General features: G+C 42.4%; 1 protein-coding gene across 1 annotated transcript in view; it reads left to right on the forward strand.

Moving 5' to 3' along the window:
• ACADSB (acyl-CoA dehydrogenase short/branched chain) overlaps positions 1 to 17,147 on the forward strand; it is a 299,742-nt gene that overhangs the window by 245,472 nt on the left and 37,123 nt on the right. Inside the window, exon 10 of the mRNA XM_078643996.1 lies at positions 9,616 to 9,715. Coding sequence (XP_078500122.1) covers positions 9,616 to 9,715 — 100 coding nt within the window. The remainder of the gene's footprint in view (positions 1 to 9,615; positions 9,716 to 17,147) is intronic.

The following is a 17,147-nucleotide window of genomic DNA, read 5'->3' on the forward strand; positions in this document are numbered from 1 at the left end:
CTGCTGTGAAACATGGCTTAAAGGGAGAAAAAACCCTACGATACAGTCAGTGCTTTTCTACAGCCCCTACTGCTGTGCAACATATAAAAAAAAACATTGAAAATGCCAATCGATTTTGCCTAGGCGAAACCTATTGGCTTTGACAATGCTTGTACTTTCTTACCTCTTTGTCATGCTATCCTTTAAAATGACCGTTTACTTTTTCCATTATAACATTGTATTATTATTTTCATCAGGCTAACTTCATTTCAGGAATTCGTCAAATGATGGATTACTGTTATGGGTTTTGCCAAGGAATAGTAACCTGCTCACTTTCCTAAATCAGGTGGATATCTGTAACACCAAACTGCTGGCTATTGGGGCCTACATAAACAGGGCAGTGTACTTCACTGTCAATGAGCTGACAGGCCTTGTGTACCACTATCCTCCAGCCAAGTGCTCCAGAGTGTCTTGTCCGAAGTTGAATTTGCCCAGACTCTGCACAAACCCTTTGTTTATTGCTTTTCAGGCATATAGTGGATCCTTATTGACCACTTAAGCTTTCAATCAACTGTTACTGTTCTACACTGGTGGAAACACTATCAATTCAGTTCTAGGATGAAGACTGTAATGACATTTTAAGGAACTATGACCGTGGTATTGGGAAGGCATGCTTGAAATGTGGCTATTTTAAGATTCTAAATAAACAGCACTGTTTTTTTTTTTTTGGGCTAGGTTGCCAAATGCAAAACGGTGACCTAATTCTGCAATCATGCTGGCTTGCACACTGACCTGAAGAGAGATACCGGTGTTGATGCACATGTAGAGAGATTTTACATCACTAGTGGGAGCTTTAAATATATTCCATACAGGAAATTCCAAATTGCAATTGGAGGAAACCTGACACTAAATTCAAGGACATATGCCCGGCATAAGACCTACAAATGGCTTGAAACCATGCACCTATATCACAGAAAACCGTGATCGTCATTGGGGAAGGGAGAACCATAATGAACGTTATCGGTATTCTTAAAATAGATTACTATTATCGGAAAGAGTCAGTCAAGTGTTTGATGGGCTGAGACTAGAAGTTGGACTTTTCCAATATCAGAACTCGAGATACCACTAACTATATACCATGTGGATTATATGTCCAGCATGCAGATCAATTTCAATTTCAAAAAGCTTTTATTCGATTTGTACATACAAATCATACAAGCAGAAATACATGATTAAAATGTTAAAATCACCATATAATTGTACCAAGAAGGAAAAAAAGGCTAAATACATCAAATTGGAAATGATCACGTCTCTATAGGCCAATATTATTGTAAAATACAGACATTCTTATATTGATTAGCTGGGGATCAGTAGGAGTTACTCACTAGACTTTTCATGGGGAACTGAACGTTTAAAATTATTAATAATCATTCGATACTGTGGACCACTTCATGTTTAGTAATACCTTACTACAGAAATTGATATAAGATTTTAAAAGTGGAGGCATAACTATACAGACAGGAGCGTAAAACAGTAATATCATCATAAACAGGTCCTGGCAGCTGTAAAGCATGAGTACAGACAGGTAAGTAGATAACATTATAATACAATACTTTTCCTGGCAGCTGTACATTTTAAAATAAAAGTAGCCAAAAAGAAACAAGTCTCCTCGTTCTCTAATGAAGATAAAAATATCAATGCTGTTTGTGTAGTACAAATGTTATATTTAATAAAGAGAGGTTTAAGGTATTTTATCCTAAAGTACTGATAAAATTTGCAAAAAAGCAAAAAATGGCAACTACTCTGCCTAGAGGTGCTATCGCATGGACAGGGTATATTTGAACTGGTTTTTATAATAGGAAAAGCAACCAAGTGGTGTACAATGCCTAATCTGACCCGTGTTAACACATACTGGTGAGAAGGGCGAGTCACAAATACAAGATAAGATTGTAGTCCGGGAGCTGGATTTAGGTCTTTATAAAATTTTATAGTAACATAATTACCAACGGCTTTGTCTCGTTCGGCCTTACGAAAATTAAGAAACGTTAGCTTGATTTCTTTTTTAGAAATGGAGACAACTTTTTCAGGCTCACGAAACACGTCAATGTTAAAAAGACGTAGATACCAACGATGAATGTATCTTAACCATGATACACGTGAGGAGTGATCCAGACCTATACAGTCAAGGATAATATCCTTGGTGAATCGAGTCTCCGGTTTAGCCCAAATAGAACGCCACAATAAGAGTGGCCGAACTGCTGCCAAATCGGAAATATACTCGATCCCAACTTCTTCGTGGATCAGCTGAATTGAGGCAGAAGGGGGAACACATAACATTCTCCTTAAAAACTTGTTTTCCTCCTTCTGCAAAGAAATACCCTCACAGTGACCCCACACCCCTGCCCCATACAGAGCAGAGGAGACACAGCATACATTGTAAATGTTCATCATGTCTAGGATACTTCGTGAGCCGAGTTTAGAGGCAAAACGAAATATGCTACTAGTTGACCGTAACATTTTTGTTTTTACGGCCTCAAATTCCACATTCCAAGACCCTCTATTATTGTATGTTATTCCCAGATAACAAAATGACTTGACAGAAGTTAACTTTTCCTTGTCAAGGAAGAAAGTGTGCTTTACCTGCTTGGCTGCCTGACCACATGACATTACATATGTCTTAGTTTTGTTCACACGAAGCCGCCTAGCTTGAATGAACTGCATAAAATTATCAATTAGGCGCTGTAGGCCCAACTGTGTTCGAGATAAAAGAACAGCGTCATCCGCATAAAGTAACAGCGGAACAGGTTTACCATCAATCAAAGGGGCGTCTGCTGGGATGTCGGTCAAAGATCGGTCGACACCATTAATAAAAAGGGAAAATAAAAGCGGAGCTAAAACACAACCCTGACGTATGCCCCGGGACACTCTAAAGAACGGGGTACATTCGCCAAGGGTGCCATAGCGGACTTTACATGAAAGTCTTTCGTACAATCTAGCTAAAAAGTACACTATTTCCCTAGGTGCCCCGGCATCAAGCAGAACCTCCCAGAGTATGTTATGGTTAACCAAATCAAAAGCGCTGCTCAGATCAGCAAAACATAAAAAGAGGTTGCCACTTTTAGCCACAGTATATTTACTGATTAAAAGGTCCAGATTTACGCATTGGTCCAGTGTACCCAGGCCTTTGCGAAAGCCGTATTGGACTCTAGTTAAGATGTTAAAATCCGTTGCCCAATCTTCTAGCCTCTTCAGCAAAATCCTACTCATCACCTTTACAGAGGCGTCCAGTAATGAAATAGGACGATAATTAGAGGCCTCTGCCTTGTCACCTTTCTTATGTAAGGGAATGATAATCGATTGACCCCAAGTAGAAGGAAATTCACTTTCGGCCGCACAATTAAAAACCCTCACCAAAATAGGAGCCCATAACGCTGTTTCGTCTTTGTATAAATCCAGCGGAACCCCATCGGGGCCGGGGGCCTTTCCTCCTTTACTTAAAGAGATAGCTTCCTGACATTCTTCTAGTGTTATAGCCATCGAAAGGGGCAACCATGGGTTTATAACTGGTGGGGATAACTCAGAGGCTGACCTTTCCGGATTAAAAATTTTAGAAAAGTGATTAACCCAGTCACTACATGCCACGTATGAGGTCAGTTCTGGGACATTTTCTTTATTGAGAAACGAGCTATTAATTGTTTCCCAATAGAGTTTACTATTTTTGGTCTCTGCCGCCTCCCTCAACTTATCCCACGCCTCAGACTGCAGAACCCTTTTCCTTTTACTAATAGCTGTTTTATAACAGGCCCTGAGATATTGTATGTCCGTCTTAACACGTGGTTTAGTGCCTAGCGCATTCTTTAGGTCACGGAGGGCGACTATACATGTCTTATCGAACCACCCCTGTTTTGGGCCGCCATTAGCTAACGGGGTCTTAGTAAAAATACCATCAATACAGCTATTCATGGATACAAAATAATCTATTAAGCCGCCAGAATCACTGTCATCATCTAAGAAATAATTAATTTGGTTCTTACAAAGCATAACGACCTCCTTCTGCTTAGCTTTGGAGTTTAAACCAGTCCATTTAACCCTCAGGCCCTTTGGTCTAACAGGCACTATATCAGTTGTACATTTACCCTCTGAAACTAATGAGGTACCGTGCCCCAAGAGGGTAACACGTAGACTGTTGTGGTCACTAAGACTTTCTTCATTCACGTACAAATCCGTGTAGGCTCCACTGCTGGACAGCAAAATATGGTCTATGAAAGAACATGCACCCCTGCCTGTAAATGTAGGGCATATAATTGCCTGGTTATTAACATTGCAATTTAACAGGGTCATATCTAGCATGACTAGCATATTATTTAAAGTGGAACCATAACTACAGTGTTGAAAATGGGGAGAGCCCTCCCTCCCCCCCTGATCTCCCCAATGGCTAATTGGTACTGCATCGAAACCACAGTTATTCACATTGGACAGACGACAGGGCTGCAAGTTAAAATCACCAGCCCAAACCACCTCAGCCTTTCTTTTCGAGATATCAAGAGCCTTATTGATTTCCCTTTCTAGAGGCAGTAAGATATCCCCCCTAGTAGCGTCAAAAATATTATTATAGAAATTAACAATAACTAAATCAATGTTCTTCCTGCACTCCACCCTAATAACTTGGCTGTATGTCCCCACGGTTGTGCTGTATTTAACTGTACATTCACACAGCTTGGTTGACATTAACAATAAAAGGCCCCCCTTAGCCCTGCCCGAGCTAGATTTAGTTGCTCTAAGGCAGAAGGATACATACCCTTCAATGTTAATGAGGTCTGGACACCAAGTTTCCTGAAGTAGGATTAGATCGAAACCCTCCCCCAAAAAACTGGTCCAGAAGGGTGTACCTAATTTGCCGGTAAGACCAGCGATGTTCCAAGAAATAAGAGAAATTCCTGCTGGTTTACCAGGGTTACCACCAACGGATATCTCCAACTGATTTTCTGGTGGTGAAAAGGCAGGACCCTCTTCCCGAATGATGGTAGCTGAACTTAAGCTCGGACTAGCGGTAGTTATACATATATCAAAGCTACCTTGGTTACCTATGTACTGGGGAGGTATTGCTAGCGCCGACGTAGTGAATTCGTGAGGTACAGCAAGGGGTGTGGCAGAGGAAGAAGAAGAACGCTCCATATCAAGAAAGGGCTTAGGGATGTTTAAGTCCAGTTCGTCTAGAGGGCTAAGTCAATCTACCTCATCTAACGCGGCATATCTATTTGGGTGGGCGAATTGTGAAGACATTAGGTCTTGGGAGTGGGGCGGGTCCTGCCACATTTGTTGCCACGGGTGTTTATCTAATTGCGGTGGCTGGAAAGATTGCTGCCATTGATAAGCTGGCTGGTGTAGAGGTGGCGGAAAATGCAAAGGGTGTTGCCACTGTACTCTAGCTTGCTGCATAGGAAAAGGTAAGGCATTTGATACCTGCTGCTGTAAATTAACATAATGTGGGAAAGGAGGGGGCGGATAAGGTGGTTGCAGCCAAGGTTTAACGGCTTGCTGTTGAAAAAACCCCGGTCCACTATTACTTTGAAAAGTGGGGGGGTTCGGTCGTGCGGGATTTGGTAAAAAATGTGACAGAGGAAGTGGTTTAATTTGGGTCGCAGGACCACTGTTAGGTGCATTACATACATAACTAGCTGCCCCTACATCCCTGAAATTGACAGTTATTACGTCCCCTACTATTGATTTCTTACTTCTACCCACCCAATCCCCTCTCCGAACGGTAAGAATTTCGCCGTTCATGCTATTAGGTAGAGGTTTATGTAGATGGAGCCATTGAGCACATTTGTTTCTAAGCTCCGTAAACGTTTCTTTTACTCCCTCTTTCAATGGGGGAACAGCTGTCAACACAACAACAAAAGGAGAAACCTCTGGTGGTAAATTGATGGACCTAAAACGTGCCTGCTTCGGTTTAGGCCCTTCAGGTTTATTTGTAGAAAGAGGTACAGTGATTGAATTGGGTTTCCCTGCTACTTCTTTGGATTGAATAAATGTAGTGGCAATATTAGCATCAACAGAGTGTTGAATCGCCTGAACAGGAACACTCTCCTTTGTAGTCGGTACAGTTATTGGTTGAACGAGGTTGTTCACTATTTGCGACTCAAGAAATACTGAGTTCCCTGGGGCTACGCTACCTTGGGCTTTATTTAAAGCATCCTTAGGGGACCGGATACTCGTTAGGCATTCAGAGACTAAATCTGTAGTCCCTTGCAATTGAACATGCCCTTGTCCTTGCTTATTTTGTGGCCATTTGGAGTGTATTAACGAAGTAAGCCTATCCACTTTAGAAATTAAAGGTTTGATTTGTGCTGCTAAAGTGGCTTCAAGATCTAGTTTTAAATCAGTAACCATATTTTGCACCCAGCACGGGATGCCAGATATCTTTTGTGGGGTGGGGGAAATCAAATTGTGATTCCTAACTGGTGCTTTTGTTTTACTTTTACCCTTTGATGTAACCTTAGGAGGGTTAGGTGCCCTTCTCCGGTGAACACTGGGTACAGGGGCTGTTTCTACATCATTAAACCCACTCGGACTCGGCTCCTCTTTATCGGGCGACTGACATGATTCTAGATCTGGTGTAACCTCCAGGTCTTCTAAAGATGGATCCGAGTCAGATTGGGCAACCGATAAATCAACAGTATTCGGTACTGTCGGAACGCTATTAATAGGCAAGGTTATAGGTAAAGAGCAATTATTCAGAGTCTGCATAGCAGGGGATTTAACCTTTGCCAAAGGGCCCAGGGATGAGCGCCTGGCATTAGCAAGATCCATAGATACTCTTTTTTCCAATAATACAATACTTTGATCGATAGTCTCGTGCACGCGTGAAATGAAGAGATCAATAGGTCCTGTCACCTGGGCTACCGCCGTAGCTTTTTTTGCACAACTTCGAGTTCTGCTACGTAAGGTCGACATTTTAGACAGTTAAGATTATCAAGGGTGAAGACACAAGAGTTCTGGGCCAGGGCCGTCCTCTGCCGTCCTTGAACGGCCTTAAACGGCCCGCTCTTTGCCCGGTCTTCGCCCCGCGCGCGTCCCGCGTCGCGGTAGAACTGAGGCCAGTAATGAAGGCGAAGGTTGGGGGCGTGGCCGCCGGGGGAAGAGGCAGCAGCTGTGAGCCGCTGAGGCTGCTGGACCTCGCAGTCCCCCGGTAGGCTCCACGCACAGACTGTAGTTTGAATCCTCAACCTGGGAGCGCGTGACACACCACGGACTGTGGATCCGCTCACACCAGGGAGGACGAGGTAAATGGAGCGTTGAGCGGCACCCGCGGAGCGGGTGTCGCGAACGGTAGCAGAGGATGGCAGAAAACAAAACACACAGCACGAGTCTGGCTCCTCTCAAGATGCAGGTAAGCCCAGAAAGCGCCAAATGACCAGGGAACCCAGGCGATGTTAAAGCGAAGGCTGGGGGCGTGGCCGCCGGGGGAAGAGGCAGCAGCTGTGAGCCGCTGAGGCTGCTGGACCTCGCAGTCCCCCGGTAGGCTCCACGCACAGACTGTAGTTTGAATCCTCAACCTGGGAGCGCGTGACACACCACGGACTGTGGATCCGCTCACACCAGGGAGGACGAGGCAAATGGAGCGTTGAGCGGCACCCGCGGAGCGGGTGTCGCGAACGGTAGCAGAGGATGGCAGAAAACAAAACACACAGCACGAGTCTGGCTCCTCTCAAGATGCAGGTAAGCCCAGAAAGCGCCAGCATGCAGATCAAGATTGCATGTAAAGGAGTCGTACACCTCCAGCAGCAGAATCCAATTTCAATACTTTTAATCCAAGTCTAGTGTCTCCCCATACAAATGATTTTATTTTCCCCTTATCTAATCACAGCAAAAACATCTGGAAAGAATTGGGCAACCATCATTTTAATTATTTTGATTCTGCCTCAGTAATTTAGACCATGCCAAAAAGTCGTATGATGTTTTCTCTATTAATTGTGTTATTTCTGGTTTTGTTCTGCAGTCACCTATTAAATTATACCTAAGTATTTGAGATGGGTTCGCATCCATTGGTAGGGTACTCCTCCCTTGTAGGCCCACATCTTGAACATAGCATGAGGTAATAATTTGCATTTAAATTTAATAATCCTGAATACAGGGAATTGTGAGAAGAAGAATATTAAAAACATAATTATTCGAATGGATAGTTTAGAGTAGGATAATGTCATTAAGATGTCATCGGCATAAAACACTCAAATTTGTTTACCTACCTGTGTAGGGACGCCGTGCTCAGCATGATACTTGTTGCAGACAGGAGAAGGGACAACATTTTAATCATGCAATGCAAGGAATACACACACATTGCATTTGTTGGCATTTGATTAAAAACATTTTTTATATCCCTCCGTCTCATGAACAGGACTGGTGCTCAGAGACAAACAGTATTTCAAAATGTTGGCTAACGCACACCTTCCTGTCCCACACCCACCACCCGTAAGTGATGCCAAGAGAAGTTTATTGGAGTGAACCAGGGAGACTGCTGCTACTTACGCCTTAAAGTCCAGCTTGGATTTTTCACATGAACTGCAGGCTGCTGCATCACACATTGGAGGTGGGTGTTGAGTTAAAAGCCTTCTGCCTGGCGCACAGAACTCTGCACAACTTGGGATCTATTTAAGGAACAAATTCCAGCTCTAGCATCTCACCCACACCTTAACAGTCCTCCTGTCTCCTAGCTTGTGGCAGTCCATACCATAACAAAACCTGGATGGACGGTCGCTTAATCTTTAATTGGCTTCAACGTTATGGATCCCCTACCGATGTCACTCAAGACTACATCAAGTACAGCTTTGTTCAGGAAAAACTCAAAATCTGTCACTTTCAGCAGGTTTGGCTTTCTTTGCCTGGGTCTTGCTGTTCTTACATTTCTTTGCACTGGATGCTTTTGGGGTATTTACCTTCTTTACAAAATAGATAACGTAACATAACATGGTTTCCAAACTATCTCTTCTACCGCAAATCAAACCAAATGGCCATACGAATCTTCCATATGATTAGATGTTTGGAAGAATTTTACAATAACCTAGAGTTCCTGCAAAAAGTCCACGCTATCTTTAAATTAGTACTCTCCCACCTTGACTACACTAATCTCTATTTCAGGGGACCCTTGTTAATACTCTGGTAACTACACAGGACTCAAAATTTAGCTGCCAGACAACTTCTCAGTCTTCTGACTTGGACCCACATAGCACCTGGTCTCTTTCCCCTGCACTTGCTCAAGGGTTGCCTCATTGACTGTACCTCCAATTAAAAACACTCAACCCTGCATTGTTTGATTCCCCCTTCTATGTCCAGACAGCTTCTCTTTGGAACAGAGTGCTTGCCATGATAATGTCTTTTGGCTATTGCCTTCAATTCCAGAAAGCATTAAAAAAATGGTTCTACCAATCATTATAAACACAAGATTTATATTATGAGCTATACAATTACTCAGATCTTTGATAGGTCTCAGGATAGCGGTTGTTTCTGTAATAGATACATGGGAAAGGTTTTTTTTTCTTCTAAGTGATGGGTACATGCAGGATGGGTTCCACCCTCACAGAGCTGGGTAGATAGAATATGTTTACCTGTGCTAACCACCTGTTTTGCTTTTCCAAGGTGGCATCTCTAACAGCAAGCAAATGTATTGAGTGGATGGGCGGTGTAGGCTTCACAAAGGATTATCCCATTGAGAAGTACTATCGTGACTGCAAGATCGGTAAGCAACTTCTCTTTTGTTCCTTTGTCCCCTACTACTATTCCCCCATTTCCTCTTGCTTTCCTCCCCCTTCGTGTCTACGTCTCCATTTCTATGCTTGTTTCTTTACTCCTCAAATCCATTATTTCTCATAATTTTCCTACTATCTTTAGTACTTTCTGAATTTCCAATCTTTTTTGAGCTTTTACATTTTTCCTTTGTTTTTAGTACCCTTTCTTCCTTTGATCATTTTCCTCTCTCCTCTTTCTCCTTCTGTTCCCTTCATTATTTGTCACAATTATCCTTCTGTACCATGCATTGTGTTCTCATAAATGATGTAATTTGAGATGCCATCTCATGTGAATGGTATGATTTGACATGCTATAAGTTATATAATATGCAAGGGTATAACCAGTGAATGGAGAAAGGGTGAGTTATAGTTAATGTAGTGTGGCAAGTTAGGTGACAAGATTGTGTACGAAAGTGCGTGACTAATAGTAAGTTGAAGGTGATGCGTAAATTATAAATTTAAGTTGGAACTATAACTTTGGACTTTATAAAGTTTGCATACTTCAAGTTGGGTTTGTATAGAAATAATAAAAACGTTTTTCATTAAAAGTAAATGCTTTTTTAAAATAATAAATATGTGTATCAATTCTTAGTGTCAAATTTAATTCCATTTAGGTGTTAAGTGGACTGTCGTAGAGTGGAGGACAGTGTCCTAGGGTGTTTTAGCATAGAGTGTAGTGTTGTACAGTGCAATACAGTGTAGTGAAGTAGAGTACTTTGGAGTGGTGTACCGTATAGTGGAGCAAAGCATTATATAGTGGTGTTTTGGATAGGGGAGTGTCACAGAGTGGACTGGTATGTTAAGTCTAGTGGCATGTCGTACAGTACAGTACAGTAAAGTGTCGTTGACTGCAGTGTGGTGGAGGTGAGTGTCGTGGAGTCTCGTTGAGTTGGGTGCGATACAGTGGCATTCAGTAGAATAGAGAGTTGAATAATGTAGTGGCATGCAGTGGAGTACAGTGTCATAGTTCAGTGTTGTCGAGTGAATTGTACAGTAGAGTGGCAGTCTTGTACATTCTTGTGTCCTATAGTGGAGTGCCATAGACTGGTATGTTGTACAGTGGAATGTGATATAGTGTCGTACGGTGGACTGTAGTACAGTGGTGTACATTGGAGGAGAGTGTTGTATGGTGGTGTGCTATGTCATATAATGGAGTGTTGTATCATAGAGACGGGTGGAGGGGCAGTGGTACAGTAGAGTATCATACAGTGGAGTGGAGTTGACTGCAGTGTGGTGGTGTTGAGTGTTGTTGCGTAGAGTGCCATACAGTGGCATTACGTGGAATAAAGTGTTGTACAATGTAGTGGCAGAGTCAAGTACAGTGTCATATAGTTCAGTTTTGTTGAATGAATTGTACTGTGGAGTGGCCATCTTGTACATTGTTGTGTTGTAGAATGGCATGTCGTACAATGGACTGTCATGTGGTACAGTGTCGTAGAATGGAGGAGAGTGTTGTACACTGGTGTGGAGTGCTATGTCATATAATGGAGTGGTGTGTCATAGAAACGAGTACAGTGGCGTGTCCCACAGTGTAGTACAGTGGCGTAAAGTGGATGGGTATTGAATGGCGTTGAGTGTTATATAGTGGCATACAGTGTAGTAGAGTCTTATAGAGTGGAGTTGCATAGAGTACAGTAGTGTGTCCTATAGTGGAGCAGCATAGTTTGATTGTTTTACAGTGACGTGGAGTTGAGTGGCGTAATGTAATGTGGAGTGAAGTGTAATAGAGTGGATTTGCATGTCGTAGAGTGGCATAGTTGAGTTGTGTAATGTAGAGTCAAGTAAAATGTCATCAATTGGAGTAGCATGTCGTACAGTAGAATGTAGTGCTGCGTCATAGTTGCAAAGTCTTGTAGAGCGTTTTACATTAGAGTTTACGGGCATAGACTGGAGTACAGTTCCCTATAGTGGCATACAGTGTTATTCAGTGTTGTAGAGTGAACTTGTGTGTAGTGGGATAAAATGGCATATGTTAGAGTGGAGTGGTATAGCTTACAGTAGAATAAAGTGTCATAGAGTGGAGTGATGTGCCATACAGTCGGGTGTATGGCACGTCATAGAGGGTGGGAAACTTTTGTAGAGTAGATTGGTATAGAGTAGAGCACAGTGTTGGAGATTGGACTGAGTTAGAGAACAATAGAGTGTGGTACAATGGAGAAGCATAGTGTTGTGGAGTCGAATGGCTTACAGTGCTGTGTAGTAGTAGAGTACAGTGGAGTAGTGTGTTATAAAGTAGAGTGGAGTAAATTATGGTGGAGTGTCATAGAGGGAGTTGTGTATATTGGAGTGGCATAGAATATAGTTGGGTATAGTGCAATACTAGACAGTACAATGGTGTGGGGTACAGTGGAGTGGTGTGGAGTGGAATAGCATAGTGGAGTGTGATAGAGTGTAGTGCCGTACAGTGGATTAGCGTAGAGTGGAGTTGTGTTGTGTGGAATACCATACAGTAGAGTTGGTTAGAATCGAATGGCATACAGTGGAGTTGTTTACAGTGATATGAGGTACAGTGGAGTGAGGTACAATGGAGTGGTGTAAAGAGGAATTGTATATAGTGGAGTGTCATACGGTGGAGTGTAGTAGAGTGAAGTGGTGTAGAGTGGAATGTTTTACAGTGAACTAGCATAGACAGAAGTAGCATAGAGTGGAGTGGCGTAATGTGGAATAGCGTACAGTAGAGTGGTAGCACAGGATTAGGGTGAAGTAGCATAGAGTGTAATAGTGTACAGCGGAGTAGTGTATAGTGCAGGGGAATGCAGTGTAGTGCTGTAAACTACAGTAGAGTGTAATAGCATTTAGTGGAGTGGTCTAGAGCAGCGTTTCCCAAAGTGTGGTCCGCGGACCCCCAGGGGTCCGTGACACATTCCCAGGGGGTCCGCAGGACTTGAGTGCCTAAGGTCATATAAAAACGAAACGCTCATGAGGTGTGAATGTACTTGGCGCCTGGGCGGCAAGACTGCAATACAATCTGGCCCCCAGGCGCACAGTACAGGAGAGGTGTTAATGTTGTTGGCACCTGGGGCCTGGGCGGCAAGACTGCAGTGAAATCTGGACAATCACCCTTCAGCTATAGGTGCAAGCTGAAGGGTGATTGCCCTTAAATTGTGTTCTTTACCTCTGCCCATCACCCAACGTCGAGCTCGCACAGCAGTGCGTGCGTTTCCTGTTCTGTTTGTTATCAGGCCCAGGGCATTTTGCTAACTGCTGCATGGCGAGATTGAAGAGCATTGAAGGCTGGAACTGCATGTAAGTGTTTGATTTGTGTGTGCGTGTTTGCATGTGTATATTTGAAAGCAGTCCAAAATCTGTAAGGCATCCACTCAGGACTACAGCATACCAGATGAGTAATTATATGTGTAAATAAGTGCGCTTGTCACAACTGCACTGAAGTTAAAATGATTCACTGATTTTAATCTTTTTCTTTTGCTGACTGCAAAAGCTTCTTAAACCATACCCAGTAGTGACTGTATATTTCCAGGTACAATCTTATTTACTGATGACCCTTCCCCTTTACTTCTTGTCTCTTCACCTGCTGCACACTTGACTATAAATTAATATAACGAAGGCCTAGGATTTCATGGCTTCAGGATTGATGCACTGTAGCAGTTTCCACAGACAACCACTTTCTTCACATTCAGGCCTTCCTCAGTTTGATGCAGCTGAGAGTCAGAGGTTAAGAATAGCACTTTTGTAAACGTTGTGGTGGGGACTTCCCTGTGCCCTAATTTTATTTTAATTTTAAAAGTGTTATATAGCGCTAGCTTTACCCCTAGGTATCAGAGCGCTTTACATACCTTTTCTCTCCCTTTAAAAAGTGCAACAGTCAGTAATAGGACTGAGAGCAAGCCTGTGGAACAAGATGCTCACACCACACGTGGGAAAACGTGACATCTCCCAAGTGTCCCCGGTGTTAATGATCATTATTGAACATTTACACGTGGGTTTATCATGAAGAAAATACACGAGCGCGGTGAGAAGCATCAAGTCTACATTGAGAGCTCATTATAGCAAGCGCTCTAAAGCCAGCAGACACTTATTGTAAATCTGCCCCTTAATGCTTAGCCTGCACAATAAGGCCCATATTTATGAAGTATCTGAGTGGTCCTGGGGTCACGCAAGTGCAATGCAAAGGTTTCATTAAAATTTGCAAAGCCACACAAGGTCTGATTTGGGTGAAAATGCGTGGCTTTGTAAAGAAATGTGATGCAAGACAGCTGCTTGCTCTGCGTTATGTTACATTTCCATACATGGCATTTCTGTGCATCCACCAAGAGATTTGAGTGTTTCCAGATTTACAAAGGTTTGTAAACCTGGGGATGGGCCAAAATGCTGCAACAAGGAGGGATATCTATATTTCTCCTCGTTATTTCTCAAATGCTTCTAAGGATTGTGTTGTGCAGGAAGCAAAGGTGGCTACTCCATCTGGGCAGAGGAGCGTCGCCACCTCCCTGGTGCGGGCACAGCAAAAGTGAAATATAAAATGTTAATAAAGTGGCTTTATTACTTTTTTATTTTCTGCTCTGCCAGCTGCCTCAGTCCCACACCCCCCCACCCGCAAACCAAAACCCCTTTCCACGCTGCTCGCTGTCCAATACCGCACTCATGAGCCGTTTCTCCAGCCGCTGTTCCGTGGCCCCTTCACGGTATATTCACAGCCCTCACACCCTACTTACCCGGGAGCGTGTATGCGACCCATGATGGCGGGAGGAGTAATACCTCTTACTCACCGAACCCAAACTGGCCAGATGAATCCAAGTCATAACAGCAGAGCACCCCATATCAACAATCTGCAAAACGTTGGTGCTGTTCAGAAAATGGTAAACAGCACAGCAGCGTCGTAATGCAAAACAATGCCCCTGTACTGCACTGAGCGGAATGTGATAGGAGCAGAGGAGTCTCCCGTGTGATGCCCAGATATGAACTGGACATAGCTGCCAAGGTTTCAAATTGCTTATGTGTGACATTTTCATAATTTCGCTGTAATTAGGAGTGACATTCAACAACTATGAGCACAGTTCTGTCTCTCTATCTGCGGGTTTCCCTACAGGCCAGTCTGACAAACACAGCATAACAATCATTTAAAAGACGCAAAGGCGCTTCAGAATACTGGCATTCACACTCGCATTCGGGTGCCCAATATGAAATCACTGCCACCCATTTTTTTAAAACAAATACATTGCCAGTCAGTTTATATGCATGAAGTTGGGGATTATCTTGCCCAAAGAGCACTGAAGAGAGTGCAAAACCAATGTGGCGATGGTCAGATCTTCGCATTACCAAATTAACACACACTGTACACACTTGGCTGGCTGCATCTCTCACTTGCGAGATACATCTGATGCGTGATGCTTGGCTGCTGTTCCTGGCATTGAGCAGGGGGGCAGGGGATGCATGGATCTTCGGAAGGTTTGGGACTTTAAAAAGTTAGTAGCCGAGATGCAGCACCATCCTTCCCATTAAAATTTTTTGATTTTTGCATATTTTTCAATATAAAATAATAAAAGCTTTAGTAATGCAAGTATTTGTTTGGTGCGTACTTGTTTGTGTATTTTTTGCGAATTACTTTTTAAATTTTTTTTATTGAAAATTGCTTGGGGGTCCCCTGCTTCCAGTAGTGATTCAGTGGGGGTCCTCAGGAGTCAAAAGTTTGGGAACCACTGGTCTAGAGTGTATTGTGGTAGAGTGGAGTGGCGTACAGTGAATTAATGTAGAGTGGAGTGGCCTAGAGAGTGATAGTGTAAAATAGATTGGCATAGACTGGAGTATGGCACTGGAAACAGTTGTAGCTTGAAAGTGGGTGAACAGATATAATGGACCAGAAATATAGATGACAAAGTGTAAATGCTAATTTTGGGTACTAGGTTTAAAATTTGTAAGTAGTGTTAAAGTTATAAGTGTTAAAATATTTAGTAATATATTGTACCACTGTATACTGCGGTACAAGGTGAAAAGAAGGCAGTATCTGATTGGCTAGTGGCTGTCTTTACAAAACGTAAAAGGAAGCCATGTATGTTTCAACACACTTTTTCTGCTTTCTGGGTTAGGGCCTTATGTAATGGTAAGTATTAGGTTTTATCGTTGTTCCCTACTTATTACCACTTTATGAAAGTGATAATAGAGAAATGTATTTATAATTTTCTGTATATTTTTCCAGCAGTTTAGGGAGAACTGCTCATTTAAAAAAAAAAATGTTTTAAGTAGTATGGTAATTTCTAGGTATTACTGTGGTAACCCGTCTGTTTTTTCAGATTCACTCTGTTGTAATTTTTTGCAATTGATTTTAATAATTCAAATATTTCATGCCACTGACTTGGGCCTTTATAATTTGTTTGTTAAAAATTAAGCTGAATTGTATTTAAAAGCAATCCCTTGTAGGGACGGTTACCTGATACCTAGTTCTTACTCAAGCCTCTAAGGGTATATTGGGTTGCCCAATTTCTTGAGTAACTTTCTAAACCAGGTATTTTCAGAATTGTAATTTAAAATTCAACTTCGCCATAGGTTAGAATTTTAAATTAGGAATCCAGAGATACCAGACTTGATCCAGTTATATCTCCGATTTGGACATTACGCTTTTAAAATGTAATAAGGTAATCCTAATGTTTTCCTACGGCAGATATAGGCCTTGCAGTAGTGAAAAGCGAATTAAAACGTTTTTTTACTAACAGGACATGTAAAGCTTAACAGTGCATGTCCAACTTTATAATACACTGCATCCTGCCTTTGGGCTTGTTCAGGGCCTACCTTAGGGGTGACATGTATGTATTAAAAATGAAGTTTTGGCCTGGCAAAAGGTTCATTTTGCCAGGTCGAATTACCAGTTTAATATTGCACACACAGGCTTTGCAATGGCAGACCTGAACCATGTTTAAAGGACTACTTAAGGGAGTGACAAAGTTAGTGCTGCAGGCCCACAAGTAGCATTTCTTTTACAGGCCATAGGAACATGTTGTGCCACTTTACTAGTGACTTATAAGTACATTTAAATATTCCAGTTGGGTATAGTCCAATTCTGCCATGTTCTAAGGAGGGAGCACAAGCACTTTAGCACTAGTTAGAAGTGGTAAAATGCAAAAGCGAAGTCAGCAAAAAGGGGAGGCGGTAGGCAAAACAAAAACTTTGGGGGTGACCCTGCAGAAACGGCCATTTCTAACAGATACTTTTTAATAATCTGTGGTGTATTTCTCATGAAAGTGTCAATGTGTACAAACAGGGTGATACAGTGTAAAATCTCACCATTGAGTAAACTCTGTTTACAGTACCCACTTTTCTACTGATATCAACTTAATTTCTCAATGTAGGTTCGGTGTGACTGTGAGGGGTTCAATACAGATAAAGGCTGTCCGCAGTAGGGCATTGTTATGTAACAGGCATTGAGTATCT

This window comes from Lissotriton helveticus, chromosome 5_1, assembly GCF_964261635.1.
Source record: "Lissotriton helveticus chromosome 5_1, aLisHel1.1, whole genome shotgun sequence".
Taxonomy (NCBI): Eukaryota; Metazoa; Chordata; class Amphibia; order Caudata; family Salamandridae; genus Lissotriton; species Lissotriton helveticus.